The sequence below is a fragment of the Eurosta solidaginis genome, chromosome 1 (assembly GCF_040869045.1).
Source record: "Eurosta solidaginis isolate ZX-2024a chromosome 1, ASM4086904v1, whole genome shotgun sequence".
NCBI lineage: Eukaryota > Metazoa > Arthropoda > Insecta > Diptera > Tephritidae > Eurosta > Eurosta solidaginis.
Window position 1 is genome coordinate 367,063,686 of NC_090319.1, and position 20,551 is coordinate 367,084,236.

The following is a 20,551-nucleotide window of genomic DNA, read 5'->3' on the forward strand; positions in this document are numbered from 1 at the left end:
CATATTTGACGCTATAGACTCTAAATACAACACCTCAGTTAGTGATTTAGGTGTACTTTTCGACCCAAAACTATATTTTCGTACGCATATTTCATCCATTGTAAATAAAACAACGGGTATACTTTGCTTTGTTAAACGTTGGGCCAAAGAGTTTAACGATCCTTATCTCACGAAGATCCTATAAATTTCCTTGGTCCGACCAGTACTTGAATATTGCTCGTGCGGGTCGACGATATGTATTTATACATATATACATAGACGTAAATAAAATATTTTTTATAAAATTAAATCATCATCAGCTTTTATCTATTAAGGTGTGAGATATAATTTTTTGCTAAAAAAACACACCCGATTATCGGGGGTTACATACTGTTTTTTATTATTCTACAACACCAATACGAAAAATAATTAAGAATAATGTATTGGAGTTAAAAAAATGATAAAATCCCGTACGTGTAGAAATAGGACTTGTCCGACATTACCCATAGGCGAACAAAAGAGACTTGTGTGAATCTGGCTGTAGAGACATGAAGAAAATATGTCCGACACTACCCGTATGTTGGACGCTTCCCATAAGGGCACAAAGAGGAAGTTCCAAAAAAGTGTACAGAAAAGATCTGTACGACAGTACCCGTAGAGGTAAAAAGAGGGCGTGCCGAACAGTACCCAAAGGGGTACAAAGATGAAGTTTCGAACATTACAAAAAGAATCTGTCCGACAATATCCGTAGGGGTATAAAGAGCACCAGTCTGACACTAGGCTGGTTAGGCATAAACAGGTACAATTGGTCTCTCCATAGGACATGCTCAAAGAAAAGGGACTCCTCTAATCGATTCATCCCGAATTCGTCCTAGACTAGTCGCATTGTTTGCAGGTAAGTTTTGTCGTTAATTACAAAAAGTATTTTATATACATATTTATGCAGGAGGAATAAATGTAATTAAAAAATATTTAGTTACCGTAATTCAGAGTTACATCCATGGCTGCACCGCATTGACAGTACCTTTGCTTTTGCATTTGGTTCTTAATGGTGTAAAATATTGTGGCGAATTTTAGCATCACTATGTTGTTAGTAAATAAAGGCACAACAACAATAAAGCAAGCTGCCACGCTTGTGTACATGAACAAATCAATCATCATTTACACACATATATACAAGGCAACGCAGAGATATCTCACAAACACATGTAATCATCAGCCGAAGTAGTCACTCACACATACACCCGCATATGGCTATAAGAAAAACATAAACTACAAATATACATGTATATACATAGATGGTAACCAAGCAGGAGATACACAAGTTCTAGAATGTGAAATGTCTAGACCTTAGGAGAAATATGCGAACGAAGGAACGGAGAGTATAAAAGCAGCGCAGGCTGAGTAAACAGTAATCAGTTTTGATTTAAACACGCAATTGGTTGTGAAGTACTACCCCCAAAGTAATCTAAATAAAGACCAGTTTGCAATACTAAATATTGGGGTGATTTATTCAACAGTTTAGCGATTCGAATGCTAGCAGAAGGTTTCAAATAAGCGGTATTTCCCTAAATTCGTAACAAAATTTTGTTCGTAAATAACTCATTTAATTGAGTTATATGTGACGGATATTTTTCCTCGGTGTTCGTGCCGTTTTTTACGCACTTACAGTTTTTTTTAAGAAGGGCATTCTTTGAATAATATTTCTTGCAAAGTGTTTATAGAAGTCGCACAATTTACTACAGTGGGCTTCAATAAACTGCTTTCCATGTTTCGGTTGGAATATCTAAGAAGGTTTTTGCCTCTTTGAATGTATGATCCAGATGAGATTCCGTTACATATTATGTTTTTAACTAAAGTAACGAATTCGTTTTGACATTGTGATATCATACTTTCAATTGTAAAGTAGTCCGTCGAAGCTGCAATCATTACTTGGAGTATGCTGTCAATTCCGCACGTGTATTTGAAAAAATACAGGATTTTGAATTGCCAAGATACTCGCTTTAGAGGTGAATGGCAGAGCATCTGCTATTTTCCGAGGGTTGTCAAGATATATGTTACTGTTTTTTTTTTACTGCGGCTTTCTCATTTTTTGGCTTCTTTAAGTGCTAAGCCTCCGTATTTCTCCATCTCATTAAGTGCTACTTTGTATGAAAACCTGGTGCTATTTGCGCATTCCAAACAAGTTCTCCTGCTGTCTTCTGAATATGGATGTAGGAACGAACAATTGTCTGATGCATGAATTCGTCTTTGGCAAATTATGCACAACTTTACAGGAAATGTTGAGCTTCCACAAAAGCAGTAATTACTTTTAATTGAGATCGGTTTGTGTCAGGAGTTTTATTACCAGCCTTTATCAAGTCAAAATTATTATCTATTTGCATCGTCCCGCTTACGTCCATTGAGTCATTATTAAGTCTTTCGGTTTCGTCGTATTTAGCAACGTGATGTTCATCATTTCAATCAATTTTTCAACTGTATCGTCCACCCCTGTTGTCTTTCCATTTTTTTCCACAGAAGCACTCGAGATGCGCCGACTTTTTTCAAATTTTTTATTGAAAATGGTTGTCCACATGGGAATATGCTTGCAGACATTTACAAGCTTTTTGACCTGCATGAGCATTTTCATTATCCCCCTCTTCATTTATAATTTGCTCCACTACTTCATGTCGAAGGCGCTCAGCCCAGGGCTGCCCCTTAGTCGACAAGGTTTTCATAAACTTTTTATTTTAGCCACTTCGTCGATAATCACATCTTCCGTTTCCAAATCAGTGTCATATTCTGAATCAGACTCTTTTATGTCCATATCCGTAATCAATTTTTCGTAGTCTTCACGATCCGTAGTAATTAATAATTTTAATTAATTCTAACTAATGTCGCATGTAGTTTTTAAACTATTCACATGAAGTTGGCGGTGCACCATAAAAAATATATGATTTTTTTTTTCGAATTTATAAAATATGCCACTTATCTACGGCAAATTTACGGCAAATTTACGGCAAATTCACGTGCAAAATTTTTTTCCTAACTGGTCTCTAAGGTGGTTTTCTGAAGGTGGCACGCTAACTTCACGTGAAGTTGGCGTGTCACCCTCTATTTTCTGGGCACGGCAAATTTTTTTGTTTCACGGATAAATTACGGCAATTTTCCCAATAGGTAATTTTTTTCCATGTAAAAGTTGTCTTGCCAACTTCAGAGAGGTTGTACTAGGAGCTTACGTCGATTACTTTACCGGTAGCGGCGGCGTTTAGAAAGACTAACTTTCAAGAAAGGTTTTGTTTGTGTGTACAGAAATCGACGGCACTTTTGGACCTCCCATGGCAGCAGGTTCTATATACTTAAGTGACTCCGGGTTTTTACTAGACTAAGAATTGAAATTTAGATGTAACGCTGCTTAATTTCTCGTAGAGTCTTCAATCAACGCGTAGCTCGTTGCGGAGGGACTGTCACACATTTGTTAATTCCTGGGGGGCGTCGAACCTCAGCCTGGGCCTAGGAAGTACTACTGAATCAACCAAAAGATTCATATACCTCAAACGATCACATGGTTGTCTGTAGGTCTCATGCAAACATTGGTTACACCGAAAGCGATTTACTGAGCTAAATCCTAAAACTCCTCGTTAAGCTCTATAAAACTTTTGTGTTTTGCTGTTGTGGCCGAGTTTAAGAGCTCTTTCTTCTTTTTTTAGTAGTGCCTCGACTCCAAAAGTTACTGATATCCTCTAACGAGTGTCTATGACAGATATATGACTGTTGGAGTAGCTGGTTCCACATCGCAACTGACAATATGGTGGGTTTAATATGGAGACGAGTTGCATTCAGAACATATATTGCATAGATAGTTAGTCAGGGTTGATTGAAATATTCAGATCCAAGCGTAACGCGCTTTTCCCTGCGAGTTTCGGGCATTTTGCTCTGATAACGAAGATTATCGTGCTTTTATTGCCATAAGACTTTGGCAACTATTTATGGGCTGAGGGCCTGATTATGCTCATTTGTTTCAAAGGTCTGAAATCTTGGTACCGGACTTCTTCATGGTGGTTGCGGACATGGCTCTTTATGCCCATATGAAGCGGGGCTTGTTCAACCAGATGTTTGCTTGGATGTCCAGGTTTATTGGTATTAAACAGAAAGATTGTTCTAAACCATTCCACAATCGTTCTACCGGCCATCTGCAGCGTGGCAGGAAATATCCCATCTGGTCCCGGCGATTTGATCTTTGCAAACATTTATACCGCCCATGTGAATGAGTTTCAGTTTGAGATTTTTCAAAAAGAAAAACTATTTGTAAATAAAACAAGTAAGGACGGGACTGCCTGCGGCAGTGCCGAACACTTCATACCTTTCATGAATGGGGCTCAACAATAATCGTATCCCATTCGTAATACCCAAATAATTGTGTGTATAAGATATGAATTATATAGTGAACAGATGTACATACCTAAGCGATTTTTAAGATAAATATAAAATAAAAAATAGGTAGGTACTTTGTGTGACGATGCAAAGTTTCACTTTTTTGTGGTCTGCATGAAATAGCTTTGACCATCATGAAGCATTTATTTCAACAATATATGACGTAAACGTAAGTATTCGATGAAATTTGAAGCTTCTAGCCGTTTAAAAGGAGGTAGAACTGACAGTTTATATGGGGTATATAACCACCGATCTCTATGATTTTTTCAGACAACAATGCCTGCTATATACGAAAGCATTTGCTGAAATTTGAACATTCTAGTTGTTAAAATTGGTTGGGAATTACGAAAGTTTCTTATCTGGGATACCTACCATATATACAACCGATCTCTACACTGAAAGAAATGGTGCTAGTAAAATCGACCGAGTTCTTTGTCAAACGAACAAATTAGTTTAGTCATTTCAACAGAAGAGAAATTGTCGCTCTTAAGTTAACAAAATTCTGTAAAATTGACAGGTTCCTGGTCAATCTAACTGATTTTTCTGTTAACACAACAAGTCAATACGTGAGAAAATTTCAAAGATAATTTTACGCTCACTGCGCTCTCTACTTTGTACTTATGACGATGGTGCCACTTGTTTAAAAAAAAAATACCAAAATAAGAAAACCACCAAATCGAAAAAAACACACAAAATGGGAAAACAACAAAAAACTAGTTTTTCAGTTATCAATAAGAACGAAAAACCCTTTTTTGAATTTACTGTGCAAAAAATTATGAGATACCGGGACACCTATTTATCGGGTACAATTTTGCAACTTCTCCTCCAAGCGAAATGCAAAATTGCGCCCTCTTGTTGCAAAAGTTTTGTTTGAACGAACAGGATTTTTCCAAAGTTAATAACATTTTGTTCAAGTTTTTACGAATTTCCACTCACGCGAACGAATTTAGTAGTATTTTTACGAATATTAACAACACTAAGGGGTACTGTCATCTCTAAGGCGATGCTAAACAGTGATATCATGCACACCCGTAAATCAATCATTATGTATCTACATAAACGAATCAATCGTTATGTCTACACATATGTACGTATACGCAGCTGAGAAGCAACGCACAACCACATGCATATATCTGAGATACTCCCGAAAGTATGCAATGAGAGAAGCTATAAAATCGTGCAATTGTAGTTACAGCTGAGAAATTTGATAGCTGATGGTCAACTAGTAGATTCTGGAAATGGAAGCGCCTAGAAAATGCGAACGAGGAAATCAAAGAGTATAAAAGGCAGCGACAGATAGAGGCGCTAGAATCAGTTTTGAATTAAGTACGCTATCTGTCGGGCAATAATAGTGTTATTTATTCTGAAGTACTTTAATAAAGGCTGTTTTGCATTATTAAATGTTGGAGTTATTTATTCAACAGTTTAGTGATTCGAACCTTAGTAGAAGATTGCAAAGAGGGGAATTGCAAGTAAATTCGTTACAATATAATAAAAAACACCCTTTTTTAAATTTGATGTTTCCGACAACACGAAAGTTTGAGTTGTTTTGGAATCGTTTCAACTTAAAGTGTTACGAAAATTAAACTTGCCGAATTACATGTAAAGTTACTCCAGTGCTGAATTAACTTCTGGCGATTTGATTCTTTACTTTTCTATAACTTACAAGTTCTCTATTTAAAATGTTATGTCAAACATTTATACTACAAGTTCGGAACAATCGTGCGAGAGAAGAAATTGAGAATGAGCTGAGCTGCAACCGAAAGAATTGAGAATCAGTTTTGTGACTACTATTTTAATTTCTATTTGCAAAGCGAAGTTCAAAACCATAAATTAAATAAATTGTAAAATATAAAGCAAGCGCTCCGAGTGTATTTCTGCCATGAAAAGCTCTCAGTGAATACTCATCGCGGATGCCGTTCGGAGTCGGCATAACGTCCGACCAATTTGTAGGGAAAATCAAGAGGAGCACGACGCAAATTTGAAGAGAAGCTCGGCCTTAGATCTCTTCGGAGGATATCGCGCCTTAATTTATTTATTTATATGGCAACATAGGTACTTTCGTACAAAGCTGTCGCAACAACTTTTTTTGTTCATTTGACTACTAAAACGGTCAGTTACGAATCAACGATTTGTGCGCAGTTGATTTAACATCTTGTTGCGATGGATAAAAATTAACAGCAATTTCGGTTGAATTGACCCGTATCCTCTTTTCTGAAAAAACTATTTAATTTTCATGGAAGGTGTAAAAAGTCATTCAGAAGAGAATCATATCTTCTACTTTTTGGATATTTTCTATAACTCATTGCAAATATATAGAAACTTAATTACCCCTGTGTAAGAAGCATTTATTCGATTCGAAATGAAAATTTCTCAAAATATTTGCTCAATAGCTTTACAATACCAATATTCTTACACAAAATTCTTTTAAGGTTTACTGACATTCTTCTTGTTTCTCAATCCAAGTTATTTAACAAATTTTCACAGATTTTCTTTTTCTTCAAAGCATTACATTTCAATTCTCCCCCTTCACACACACACACATACATATGAATGCTATAAATTTCACACTTTCACAAATGCTGCAATGATATGAATTTTCTTTAATAATTTGGGAAAAATTTAAACAACGTCATGTCATATAAATTATAAATTAAAAATTGCTTCAAATAAATGTTTTCATACATTTAAAGCAATAAAACTCATACAGATATGAATTGTCAATTAAATAGTACAACAGGTCGTATGAGTGGCATGGAAACCTAATGGATACATGTATGTATGTTTTTTTATTTTGTTTGATACGTTATTGGCAGAGAGTTGAAAAGCTGAAATGTTTTTTTTGATTGCTAAATATGAACCAAAATTGCGACCACCGTGGTGTGATGGTAGCGTGCTCCGCCTACCACACCGTATGCCCTGGGTTTAAACCCCGGGCAAAGCAACATAAAAATTTTAGAAATAAGATTTTTCAATTAGAAGAAAATTGGAAGAGAAGCTCGGCCTTAGATCTCTTCGGAGGTTATCGCGCCTTACATTAAATATGAATATGCAAATATGAAATTCATCCTGTGTAGGTTACATTGTTTTTCTTATTTTTATACCTTCCATGAAAATGAAATGGTATATTAATTTTGTCACGAATCTGAAAATTGTAAGTCCTTAACGGAAAATCGATTGACCCTCCAATAAGTATACCGAAATGATCAGGAGGAAGACATGAGTTGATTTAGCCATGCCCGTCTGTCCGTCTGTTTGTTTGTATGCAAACTAGTCCCTCAACTTTTAAAATTTGGTGAGCGGGTATATTTAGGTGTCCGATTAGACATTTGTCAGAACCGGATCGGACCACTATAGCATATATCCCCCATACAACCGATTATTCAGAAAAGAGGATTTTTGTCATATCTTCCTCAATTTATAAGATTGAAGCTTCACATTTCACCATATGCTTTCGTATATTGCACATACTGTTGTCCGAAAAAATGTATGAGATCGGTCGTATATATAGCATTCGTCCCTTACAACCGATTGTTCAGATAAGAAACATTTCGCAATTTCTACACCATTTTAACAGCTAGAAGCTTCAAATTTCATCAAATACTTACGTTTACGGCATATATTGTTGAGATAAGTGATTTATGGTCAAAGCTATTTCATGCAGACCACAAAAAACGTGATACTTTGCACCCTCACACGAAGTACCTACCTATTATTTTATTTTATTTTATTTTTATCTTAATAATATCTTAGGTATGTACATCTGTTCACTATTTATTTCTTATCTTATACACACGATTAGAATCTTATACAAATGACTATGAGTTTTTTGTGCATCAGTGTATCTGGAGTTCACGTAACTTTGGAATAGTTTCATTTCAATGAAAAGTTCTCCCAAGTCTCAAGAATATTTTTATATTATATTATTTATAGCTTCGTGGGGGTCTCCATCACTGAGTGAAAAGTTGATGAGAAATTCAAATCTCTCTGAAACTGAAACTTCCATATACTTTCACTGTGAAGATTGTCGATGATTTCGAGGAAGCATTTTGTCCTAAAATCATCGCGAGGCGAAAATTCTACTTCTGGAGCATTTCCGTCATTGGGCTGTTTTTTTTTTTCTACGACGAGTACGTTTTACGATATCTGTTTAACCAACACCAGGTAATAATTGTTTTGTTTTTTCCTCAAAATCATTGAACTTTTCACGGAATGAAACTAAACTCTCTTCTTATGATCCGTACAAAAAAGCACACGTTTGCAAATCTGATTTTTCACTTTGCAATGACTTACTCACTGAACGTATAACAGTCAGAATAGAGTTGAGGGCTTCTACACCCTCTGTTCCAAAAATAACCGAAATTCTACAAAATAAAAACAACCAGTGTACAATTTGGGATAATTCTTTTTATTATTCAATATACTCTCGTTTCACTTCGATACACTTCTTTGCACGCTAATGCAATTTGTCAAATGAGTCGGAAATGTCCTTTTTAGGTACCTTGTCTAGCCTTTATTTGAGTAAAAATTATTTTCAGTTCTAATTATATTTTTCTTTCACTCTCTAGAATTTTATGTTTGTAAGAAAATTTTAGAAGTATTTTTCATTTTTCGGGGGCCCCCTAAAATCGTGGGCCCCAGACAACTGCCTATTTTGCCTACTTGTTAATCCGGCCCTTGATGCAGTTAAAGCGTAAGAAGAGTATATTCAAATGTAACATCTATGTGTTTGGGCTAGTTGACAGTTGACACTGATTTCGCTTATTCTTTCAGCCAATCGGGATATAAAATTCTGCACCTTTTTCGGTTAACTTGCTTTTTTAACAACTCGAGTACAATTTGAAAATATGTTCGACTTGAGACACTTTACTTAAATTCATTGTACTTTATTAATTTTCTGAAAAAATTATGCGAAGTGAGCATTTATTTATAACTTTTCGTTAAGTTTTTTGTTTTAATAACTTTGTGAATTCGGTGAAGCGAAATCCGTGTTCAGCTGGCATTGTTTCTCAATAACTTTTGAACGGTTATAAAGTGTTAAATTTCGCAATTGGATTTTTAAAACCGGCAGTGATGCGCAACCCTTGATAACCCTTTCAACCATATTGGACCAATTTTCGAGATGAACAATTTGCGTCGAGCTCCTTTGAAATTTTCCTACAAATTGGCGGGACGGGACCTACTTGTTTTATGCCGACTCCGAACGGCATCTGCAAAGCAGATGTGTTTTCACTGATAGCCTTTCTTGGCAGAAATACACTAGGAGTGCTTGAAAAAACTTGCTTCTAAAATTTTAATGCTGCTTTGCCCGGGGTGTGAACCCAGGCTCTTTGGTGTGGTAGGCAGAGCACGCTACCATCACACCACGGCGGCCGCCGAATTATAACCAAGTAATCTGACCAAGTTTTCGATAAGAGTTGTACTAAAGAACAACATTAGAGTTCTAAAATATTTCTCTAACGTTAGATACTGTTTTCGTTGGGATGGTGCTAGCGTGCTACGCCAAACACACTGAAGGTCTTCCGTTGAAATCCCGCGCAAAGCAACACCAGCAACTAATAAAAACGTTGTTTCAATTAGAATACAAGTTCTTCTAAGCGCGGTCGCCCCTTTGGAAGTAGTTTTGCAAACACTCTGGGTATATTTCAGCAGTAGGCATTAAACATGTAGGTCCCGTCCCTCCGATTTGTAGGAAAAACTAAAAAGAAGCATAACGTAAATTGGAAGCGAAGTTTAGGCTTACATCTCCTCGGATGTAAATCGCGCCAAGTATTTTTTTTTTCTTAATAGGGGCTCCGCTTTCTGAGGGTTTTCAAAACAATTTGATCAGTGCGACATCCATCGACACCTCTTGTCAAAGTAAAATCATATTTTGGTAAAATATCAGCTCTTCAAAGCCCTGGAAAACTTTTCATACTCATAACACCCAATTCGTAAACATATTTTCACTTAACCATTCATGAAATAGAAAGTGTATAAAATTTGAAACGAAAAATATAATCTCCAACATGTGAATAAATTCGCCAGCATAAAAATTTATAGATTACGGGAAGGGGGGAAAACCGAAAACTAATTGGTTGGCTATGGTATCTTTATAACTAAGGCGTTATTCTATGACTTCAATAACCGATTACGTTGGCTTCCAAAGAGTTGGTTGGATCAGCTGTTTTACACAGAGTTTGCCATGGCCTCAAAGTACTTGCTTCGCAATTTTCTTTTTATCTCATGATCTTTTCATACACGAAAGAACCTTACAGCCGTGATCAAACTTGGGTCTCACAATTTAAGGAATTTACATGCGTACCACTTTCATTGCATACAATCAAAACTATTTATTTTCTCGCAATCATAACAATTTATTTGTATGTATATATGAATAAAATATGACTATTTCGACTGCTGCATGGAATGTCACCATATCTCAACTGTTGTTTCGAAAACGACCTATCTCCAAATGTTTCCGAATTTGGTGTTCTGTCGAGTTAGGGTGATATTCCATTCAACAGTGAATTTATAACAACACACTTCAATCTATATTGCGTTCTAAAAAGTCTGCAACTTTTTTATTTGTTAAATCTACAAATATTGTCACTTCATTTCGTATATTACCAGCAGTTAGCACCGCACAAAGTTTCTTTTCCACGATTGCCCCTGCTCCACCATCCCCTAGTTCGGCAGTACCTCCAGTTCTTCGACCACAAATATTTGTTTCTTCTAGTATGGCCGATGAATGATGGATCTGGCATTCAGACCTTAGCATTGCATGAAATTTAATAGTTCTGAGATGAACTTCATCCGGCCCACCCTTATGAGGTCCACTGTACAAGCCAGTAATTTGCATTGGCATCTTCGGTTTTAATTCGAAATCACAAATATCTACTTTGTTTACGGTCTCACTTTTTGTAAAACATCCTTCCAGTTTAAGCAGAGCGATATCCATACCGTATGATCCTTCCCTCCACCCATCGCCAAAAATTATCTTATTCACTGTGGCGATTTGTTGCTTTTCATTGCCAAGATTACATAATCCGTCTATACCAGCTAGAACGTCGAGTTCGCTCTCTTTTTTATTGTAAAGAGGATGTGCAGCGGTTATCACCATATAAAACTTTATTAAGGATCCAGGGAAAAAGTTGTTGGAATCTTTTATAAAAACCGTATGTGGGGTGTTCTTTATTTTTGTAGGTTTGCCACCTGAAACGCGAAATTGCACATTTGCTGAGGATAAAAGGCAGCTTATAACGACTAACAGGACCGTCAAATAAATGTGTGTATACATTTTAATTTAAGAACTTTTGTCACCACTATTTAAGTATAAACTAAAACGTGTTTAATTTTGCGGGCGCTATTTATACCTAATGGAGTTATGTGAATAAACAATAAGCAACAACTTTTCAGTCAAAATTTCAGGAATTTTAAATAACAACAATACATCTTAATTAAAGTCAATATTATATAATAAAAAAGCTTGCTTGTTTTCACTCGGCCCATTATAAATAAAATACAAAAATAAATGCAAGGCGCGATTACCTCCGAAGAGATTTTAGGCCGAGCTTCTCTTTCAATTTGCGTCATGCTTCTTTTAATTTTTCCTACAAATTGGCAGGCAGACAACTACATGTTTTTACACCGACTCCGAACGGTATCTGCAAGGCAAATGAGTTTTAAATGAGGAGGTTTTTATGGCAGAAATACACTCGGAGTGCTTGCCAAAAACTGCCGAAGGGCGACTCCGCTTAGAAAAATTTTATTCTAATTGAAAAACCTCGCTTCTAAAATGTTTGATGTTGCTTTGCCCGGGGCATGAACCCAGGATCTTCGGTGTGGTAGGCGAAACACGTTACCATCACACAACGGCGGCCGCCCGGCAAATAGAAAAAGCTTATTAAGCATTTATAATAACATTTCCATATAATTTTTTTGTTATAGGAGCCTAACTAGCCATTTAATTAATAACTTTAGTGGACATTTTTAATTAGTTAAACAAACAAGTTCATATTGACGCATATTGGAGAGAAATTAAATGAACGTGGCTTTAACAAAACATTTTGCTATACCTTTTATAAGAAAATTTCCGAGTAATTGTTTCTTTATATATATGTATTTATATTTGCACAGTTGAATTGTGTTATCAAATTAATATGTGTACTAGGGTGTGTCGATTTGTATGGACGAAAGTTAACCGATATTGCGCCATCGGCTCAGGAAAAAAAGTTCCCCTACGCATACCCAAAAAAATTATTTTCGAGCCTGCGAAATTTCATTTTTTTTACTTTTTTTCGACTTCGATTTTTAAGGTTTTTTCATGATCTACTAAAAAATGTTGGCGATAACAGTTTTTTGCAAAAAAAAAAAAAACACAATAATTTTTTTGTTATAGGAGCCTAACTAGCCATTTAATTAATAACTTTAGTGGAAATTTTTAATTAGTTAAACAAACAAGTTCATATTGACGCATATTGCCGAGAAATTAAATGAATGTGGCTTTGACAAAACATTTTGCTATACTTTTTATAAGAAAATTTCCGAGTATATATGTATGTATTTATTTGAAAATTTGTTCCTAGCACAACAATTTTGACAAATTATTTAACAGTGCTAGTCATGAATAGCATGAACTATAAAAATTGAACATTTGTAATAATAATAAATTAGACTAATCAAATTAAATTAAATATAACGGATAATAGTGAAATATCTATGTATGTAAATGTAAATCTTAAAACTAAAGAAAAGTATTTAATAAATATTAAAAGACAGCAGTAGTGATGATAACCTTTGGCTGGTTATAGATTAGAATAGTAGTAGAATAGTATTTAACAAATAAAGGAAGGAGACACAGAGAAAGGAAAAGGACGTAGAAATGAACATTTTAACAACAACAATTTGAGATCCAGTTTAAGAGTCGTTAAAAAATGGTGTTAGCTCTTTTTTGAAGTGCAGAGCATTACTTAAGAGTCGAAGACTTGTAGGTAGGGAGTTCCAAAGACGTATTGCAGTAACAAAGAATTGACGCTCAGAGGTTAGCGTGCGGTATCTAATTGTTTCTTTATATATATGTATGTATATTTGCACAGTTGAATTGTGTTATCAAATTGATATGTGTATAATGATTATTAAGCGTTTATAATAATAGGTAGGTAGGTGAAATGGCTGCGACCCTGGTCGCCCAAGTAGCTATTTAAAGCCGTTTTGATGACATGTAACTCGTCTAAAAACCTGCGGAATGTTACGGTCAGTGTATTACAACCAGCCAGAGTTGTTGATAAAATTAAGAATATTCGGGATTGCTATCACAGATAACCCTCTGAGGACTTCTAGAAACGGGGTTCCAAGGAACTTTAGCCGGGCTCTAGCTAGAGTCGGGCATTTACACATAAAGTGTTCTGCTGTCTCCCTGGCAGTTGGATTTTTGCAGCTTCTGCAGTATTCGTTATACGGAATGCCCATCTTTTCCGCATGCATACCTACTGCCCAATGACCGGTGCAGGCTGCTATCAGTTTGCGTGTGTTAGCCTTGTATTTGTTCAGAAGACTTCTCATCCTCTTTCCATCATAGTTTGGCCAAATGGTTTTGATATTGCACAGGTGGTGATGTTATTCCACTTTGTTTCTGCTTTCTTCATTAGAAGCTTTGGATATTCCCCTTGGCTACTGCTAAGGGTATGCATACTTCGATATTGGTTATTTCCTCGTTCATCTCTGATGAGCCCCTGCGTGCTAGCTCGTCGGCCTTCTCGTTACCCTCTATCCCCCTATAACCCGGGACCCAGATAACGCGTAGGTCTATATTAGTGAATAACTGGGATATGAGTCGCTTACAAGCCCACACTAATTTTGAGCTAATGTGTGGCGAGGCTATCTGACAGGATGCAAGCTTTACCAGCAACATTTAAGCCCTCCAGTGATTTGCAGGCTTGCCAAATCGCGAGGATTTCTGCTGGAAACACGCTGCAGTGCGATGGGAGTCTGAATGATGCAGACAAATCTAGGGACTCAGAGAAGACTCCGGCCCCCACTCCCGATTCCATCTTGGAGCCGTCAGTGTAGATTTGGATGTCGTCGACCCTTATGCCCGGGTTTATCTTCCACTCGTTCCTGCTTGGAATGACGGTATTACAACCGTACTCCAACTTCAGTTTGCGAGGGTAGTGATCTGTGTCGGTACTACATGTACCATCCGGAAGTTTATTTAGGATACTACTATGCCCTTGCTGAGTATCCTTCCAACACCCAGACTCCCTGAGTCTCAGTGCGGTTTGTGACGATGTACACAGTATATGCAAGTCGATCGGAAGCAGGTGCAAAATGGGGTCTAAAGCAGCTGTGGGGCAATTGCGTCCGGCCCCTATGGCACCAACACACGCAGTGCGCTGGCTTTTTGCAGGCTGGTGAGATTGTAGCTCTTACTAAATCTTCCCACCAGACTACGGAACCATAGGTAAGCACCGGTCGCACCACCGCCTCGTACATCCAAAGTACCATGCTTGGCTTGAGTCCTCATTTCTTTCCAAACATTTATTTGCAGGCATAGAAGGCGATGCAGGCCTTCCGTAACCGCTCTTCGATGCATACTTTCCAATTCAACTTCCAGTCAATTGTTAGTCCCAGATACTTGGTACTCGATGACAGGGTTAGTTGCTGGCCGTTTAAGAATGGTAGTCTGAAGGCAGGTGGCTTGTACTTCCTCGTGACGAGAAGCAGATCCGTCTTATCGGGATTTAACCTAAGGTCACATCCCTGTGCCCACCTGCTGAGTTTCGCCAAGGCCCTTTCCATGATTTCGCTCATTACGGAGGGGAAAGGACCAGAGACCAAGATCGCCACGTCGTCGCATACGCCACGATCTTAATCCCCTTGCGTTAAGTTTTCCTAGGATTTCATTTATGGTGATTAACCAAAGCAGAGGTCAAAGCACCCCACCCTATGGTGTGCCTCTGCATACCTGCTTGTCAACACTAGCTCCGCCTAGCTCTGCTGTTATTTTGCGGTTGCGAAGCAGGGTTGAAATCCAAAGTCGTAGTGGTTCTTCAATAATATTTCCATATAAATTTTCTGTTATAGGAGACTAATTAGCCTATTTAATTAATAAATTTAGTGGAAATTTTTAATTAGTTAAACAAACAGGTTCATATTGACGCATATTGCCGAGAACTTAAATGAACGTGGCTTTGACAAAACATTTTGCTATACTTTTTCATAAGAAAATTTCCGAGTTTGTTTATATATACATATGTATATTTGCACAGTTGAATTGTGTTATCAAATGACATCAATATTTTTTGCTGCTAAGCTTGCGCGTGCGGCTAACCATTCGTAATTACGATAATTTTGAGCGATACTTGGATATACACTGCTAGTTCATCCTTACTTGAAGCGAATTGGCAAATCGCAGTTGGAATCGATATTAATCCACTGCAAGGATCTATCGGAACTTGCCCATTGCCGATTCGCAGCAGCTCTTTTGAAAAAACCTCAGCAGTTCTGTCGTGTTGCAGCAAAACTCGCATATTGATGGTCAATGAAATGGTTTTAACAAACCTCCACAAATGCGATGACTTCAGACATGCGTTTAGCTTATCCGCCGCTGTAGATTTTGGAATACCGGGTAGAGTTTGTCTGAAGTCGCCCGCCAGCAATATCATCACTTCTCCAAAGCAACGACCATTATGGCGCAAAACACTCAATGTTCGGTCGAGTGCTTCTAATGGTCGTTTGTGGGCCTTTGTGTCCACAGTTTTTTAAAACTTATGCCATTGCTGATGCTTTGAAATATTGCAAACAGGTCGTGTATTTGCAAGTTTAATGGAAGCTTTAATGCTGAATGTGCCATTCTTCCACCTTCCAACAGTGTTGCCGCAATTCCGGTAGATGCAAGAGCTAATGCAATACAAATTTGACCACGTATTGCTGCTAGTATTAAAGACAATAGGAACGTTTTACCGGTCCCGTCGGGCGCATCGAGAAAAAATATGCCGCCGTTTCCATTATCTACAGCATTTATTAGTTGATTGTATGCACTGCTTTGCTGTTCATTCAACAGTGGAAAATTTGTTTGTACTTCTTGTTGCAAGTGAGTTATATCGTAAGCACGCTCGCGTTCCAATTCGGGATTCAGTACATCCCTTGCTTGACGACTTGGCGCTGGCATATGAACTTCAATCAATAGTTTTCCACTCATGAGTAAACATAAGTCTTCAATAAGGACTAATGCTTCATTGTTGATGTCAGCGTTCATTTGCAACTCGAAATTTCATATCGCGAGTCGCAAGCGGTGCAAAATATCTTCTGCCATGCCATCTTTGTACGTATCCCATAATAGACGCGGGTTTGAAGGCTGACGTGTCGAAATTATTATAGCGAAAAGTGCACGAACTGCAGTGGCTGGTGAGGAAGCTATTGCATCCGCTAGCGTTTGATTCCAGTGACTGTCGTGTTCAAGCAATTGCAATTGTTGACATGCTTCTCGAAATGTTGCACAAATGGTACCATTTACAGTCCTCAATGATTGAAATGAAGTTGAACCGCGTACATTGACCAGAAGCAAACGTAGGTGAAAGCAATCATCGTTCTTTGGATGGATACTGTGAATTCTTCCCAATGCATCAGTTGAAAAAACACCTGGATAACCATCTACTGGATGGCCGTACTTCCTGCGTAACCATTTCTTTGACGATGCATTCCATGTATAGTACCGAGGCATCTCACAGTAAGGCAATGTTCTCGCGAACGGATCACTGGCGCAAGTTGCAAAGAAACTTGTTAAAGTAGTTGCTGATGGTCTTTCCGATCGCTGTACTATGTTCTCTGCGTTGAAATAAACTCGTTGGCCATTCTCCATATGAACTGCCAGATGGTGTTCATGTACTGCAAATGAGAATATTCTCCAGATTGCTTCATTGATATTGACATATCTGCCCATTTGGAATTTGCTAATTTCATCTCGTTCCACGCCAATAACCGCCAAATCGCTTCCTTTGGTGACGTATTTGCAAACATACTTAAATGACTTTATTGAACTGCAATACTCAACATTTATATGTGTTTTAAATGCCTTAGGCAAAATTAGTGAATATGGAACGATCCATGTGTTATCTACCAAGAAATTCTTTCCTTTCAATTGAGTGGTGGATATTCTGCCATTGTCAGCGGGTGAGCGACGCCGATAGAGAGGGTATCCATCGTTTCCAGTTTGAGTTTCCGAAATAAAAGCACGTGGATAGCGTCTTTTGCATTTATTATCCGACATACAAACCGAAGATGGATCGTGTTGTCCGCATGGCCCATGAACCATATTGGCCATCACCACTTCGTGCAGCTCTGGATCTATATCAACATCAGGAATTTCAGCGGAAATTATGTCATCTATTTGGTCAGGTGTAATTTTCTCCACCGTCCAAAGCAGAATGTATGCGTGTGGTAAACCTCTCTTCTGCCACTCCACTGAGTACATCCAGCATCGAACAGTAACATATACACGTTGTTTCGTAATGAAGGTCCATCAAACATCTGAGTTTTTGTTTAAACAATCGTGCTGTGACGTCATGGCGACCGCTTGGTGATTGGCCGGGAAGCAACAGATTCGTAATGTCTGGCCATTTTCGATTGCAAGTAAATGTTACAAACAAATCCGGTCGTCCATAATTGCGCACGTAAGTCATCGCGTCCTGGGAGTACTCATGCATGTGTATAGGGCTGCCAATGTATGTCGATGGCAAAATAGTGAGTCGACCAATATCTGTAATATCCGCATCACTATTCATCGCATCTCGTAAGTGAACATACTCTTCAAATCGCAACTTCGACTGATTGTATCGAATGTAATTAAGTCTTTCTGTCTCAACTTTAACGTACATATCAACTGCATACTGTTGGAATAATCGTCGATATCTCAGTAAGTGGCTGTCATAGTTTTGTCGAATCATCATTCGATATGCGTAAAAGTTCATTGAACTGGCCTTTTTATTTGTCTCGACACCTAAAAGTTTAAATTACATATATGAAGTAGCAAACAAACATTTTTTTGTACTAACCATTCATGTGATTTATCATCTTATAGCCTAAGTGATATCCGTCTTCCCCATGGCAGAACATGAGCGGATATTGCATTGCGTCGTAAGACCGATGTATCTCACTTATCCGCTTTAGTGCGTTTTCAGTTCTACGTTTTATGACAATATCACGCGACTCCAAATTTTCTCCAACAACAACAACTAATATTTCGCTAACTGTAGGTGCATTATATTGTCTTTCATGAGTTTCTGTTGGTCTCTTGTCCGCATGTATGATTATGCTATGATCATCTGCTGGCATACGTTCCAACGAAATCGTAAACAGTTTGATGAGGTCATTGTGTTCGTGTAACATTTGCTGCAATTGATCGATTATTTCTCTTTTCGTTGCATTGAAGATAGTACAACGTCGATTTAGTTCATCATGTGAATCTCCCAGAAAGTAAATTTGGAGATATTTGTGTTCTTGAACTTGATGCGGCAACAGCGATCCAGCGAGATGAAAAATTTGCACATGAACCTGTATAATTGGAGGAACGTTCTTCAGTTTCTGTGAAGTATTGCGCTTAGTAAAATTACCTTAAACGTTAGATTGTAGTTGTGTTCATTTACAATTTCACCGCCAAAAGACGTCATTTGAAAACAATCGTTGTACATTTTAGTGTGCTGTAAGAAATGCCTCGAGTTGGGAGATTCACCGTAAAGCAGCTGGAACAATGGCTCTGGTGGTGGAAGCAATTCTGGCAACTTAACCTTTCCCCCCGCGCAACATAATCCTGGCGGTTCTTTTTGAAATTTGACTGCATTGCAATGTTGACAAACTACTGACATTTGACCGATTTGAACAGATGCGCTATATTGAATGTTTGGCTCATATCGAAAGCCTGCCCGTTCAGTGTTCACCAAAGAAACTTGTTGTTGCCGCTGTTGTCGTCGAATAATCGCATGTTGTGATCTTACTTCATCACTTTCGCGAGCGCGAACTTCCCTTCTCCTCAATCGTTCTTGCTGATTGTGAACTTCCCTTCTTCTCAATCGTTCTTCCTTATTATAAGTTTGGTTTACATCTCCTAACTGGTGCTCACGATTCTCCAGTAGTCTATTTCGAGCTGATACCCTCTCAATACCACTTTCCCTTTCTGTTTGACGTGCTCTGAAATTTCGTATTCTCCTTATGCTGTGAGAATTCCGACCAATGTTACCATGCACATTGATTCTTGGCATCTTAACAAATATCTAATTGAAAATGATCATACATTTGCATACAGCTCGCATAAGGTTTTACCAACCGTTAACTTACCTTTGAAAAATCCAAAAATGAGCTAACCCAACTAAGGAAAAAGATGCAATTTAACGATAAACTATATATAGTCCAATGTAAATAGATATTCGCCGACACACTAAATCACTTTTACCAATTCACTCACTTTTTTAAACGAAATATAAATGAAACCAGTCAGAAAATTATAATCCACACATTCGCTATTTTTTATTACGTAAATGTAAACTATTTAACACGAAAAGCTACCGCTTCAATTATTACATTAGAAATAATATTGTAAGCTGTCAAATGGAATGACCGCCTACTACGCTCCAATTTATTTTCACTTGGTATTGGCTATTTTAAGTAAGTAAGAGTATTGATATAGTATACCTCCATAATGGTTTTCAGGCCCCTCCTCCAAACCCTTTTAGATATATTCAGCCTCAAAAGTTTAGTACGTATGGGAGGTGCCATGCCCCATTTTTCAATAAATCTTTTTTTTTTTTTGGGTGAACATGGTATTGATATCGTATATCTGCATAGTGATTTCTATGTACATGCCATGAACACTTTTAGGGATATTTAGCCTTAAAAATCAAGAACGCATGGGAGGTGCCACGCCCCTTTTCCCAAAACTACTGTTTTTTTCATAAGCATGCTATTGATATCGTTAATCTCCTGATCAATTTTCAGGTCCCAACCTTAAACGCTTTTATAGATATTCAGCTTGAAAAATTAAGATTATATGGCGGGTGCCACGCCCCCTTTTCCGATAACCCCAACTTTTATGCGTGCGAATGGTTTTGATATCATTTAGCTCTATACCAATTTTCAGGATCCTGCCATTTATTCTTTGTGATATATTCAGCTTCCAACGCTAAGT

At 37.6% G+C, this 20,551-nt stretch overlaps 2 protein-coding genes across 2 annotated transcripts in view; one reads left to right on the forward strand and one right to left on the reverse strand.

Annotated features, from left to right (window-relative positions):
- The window catches only part of spg (dedicator of cytokinesis spg), a 469,383-nt gene that overhangs the window by 339,326 nt on the left and 109,506 nt on the right, over positions 1-20,551 (forward strand). The window lies entirely within an intron of this gene.
- Positions 18,681-19,628, reverse strand: LOC137252061 (uncharacterized). Its single transcript, XM_067787288.1, has 3 exons — positions 18,984-19,628; positions 18,794-18,924; positions 18,681-18,753 (listed from the first exon to the last, which is right to left on the reverse strand). Exons 1-3 carry the CDS (start codon positions 19,626-19,628, stop codon positions 18,681-18,683), a joined length of 849 nt encoding a protein of 282 aa, XP_067643389.1.

What these genes read in the sequence shown, in the direction of transcription:
- LOC137252061 (XM_067787288.1), bottom strand. Translation starts at nt 19,628, where the DNA reads ATGCCAAGAATCAATGTGCATGGTAACATTGGTCGGAATTCTCACAGC. An exon ending in ACTACAATCTAACGTTTAAG is followed by an intron (nt 18,925 to 18,983) that starts GTAATTTTACTA and finishes CCAATTATACAG; the next exon opens with GTTCATGTGCAAATTTTTCA. An exon ending in CGTTGTACTATCTTCAATGC is followed by an intron (nt 18,754 to 18,793) that starts AACGAAAAGAGA and finishes CAGCAAATGTTA; the next exon opens with CACGAACACAATGACCTCAT.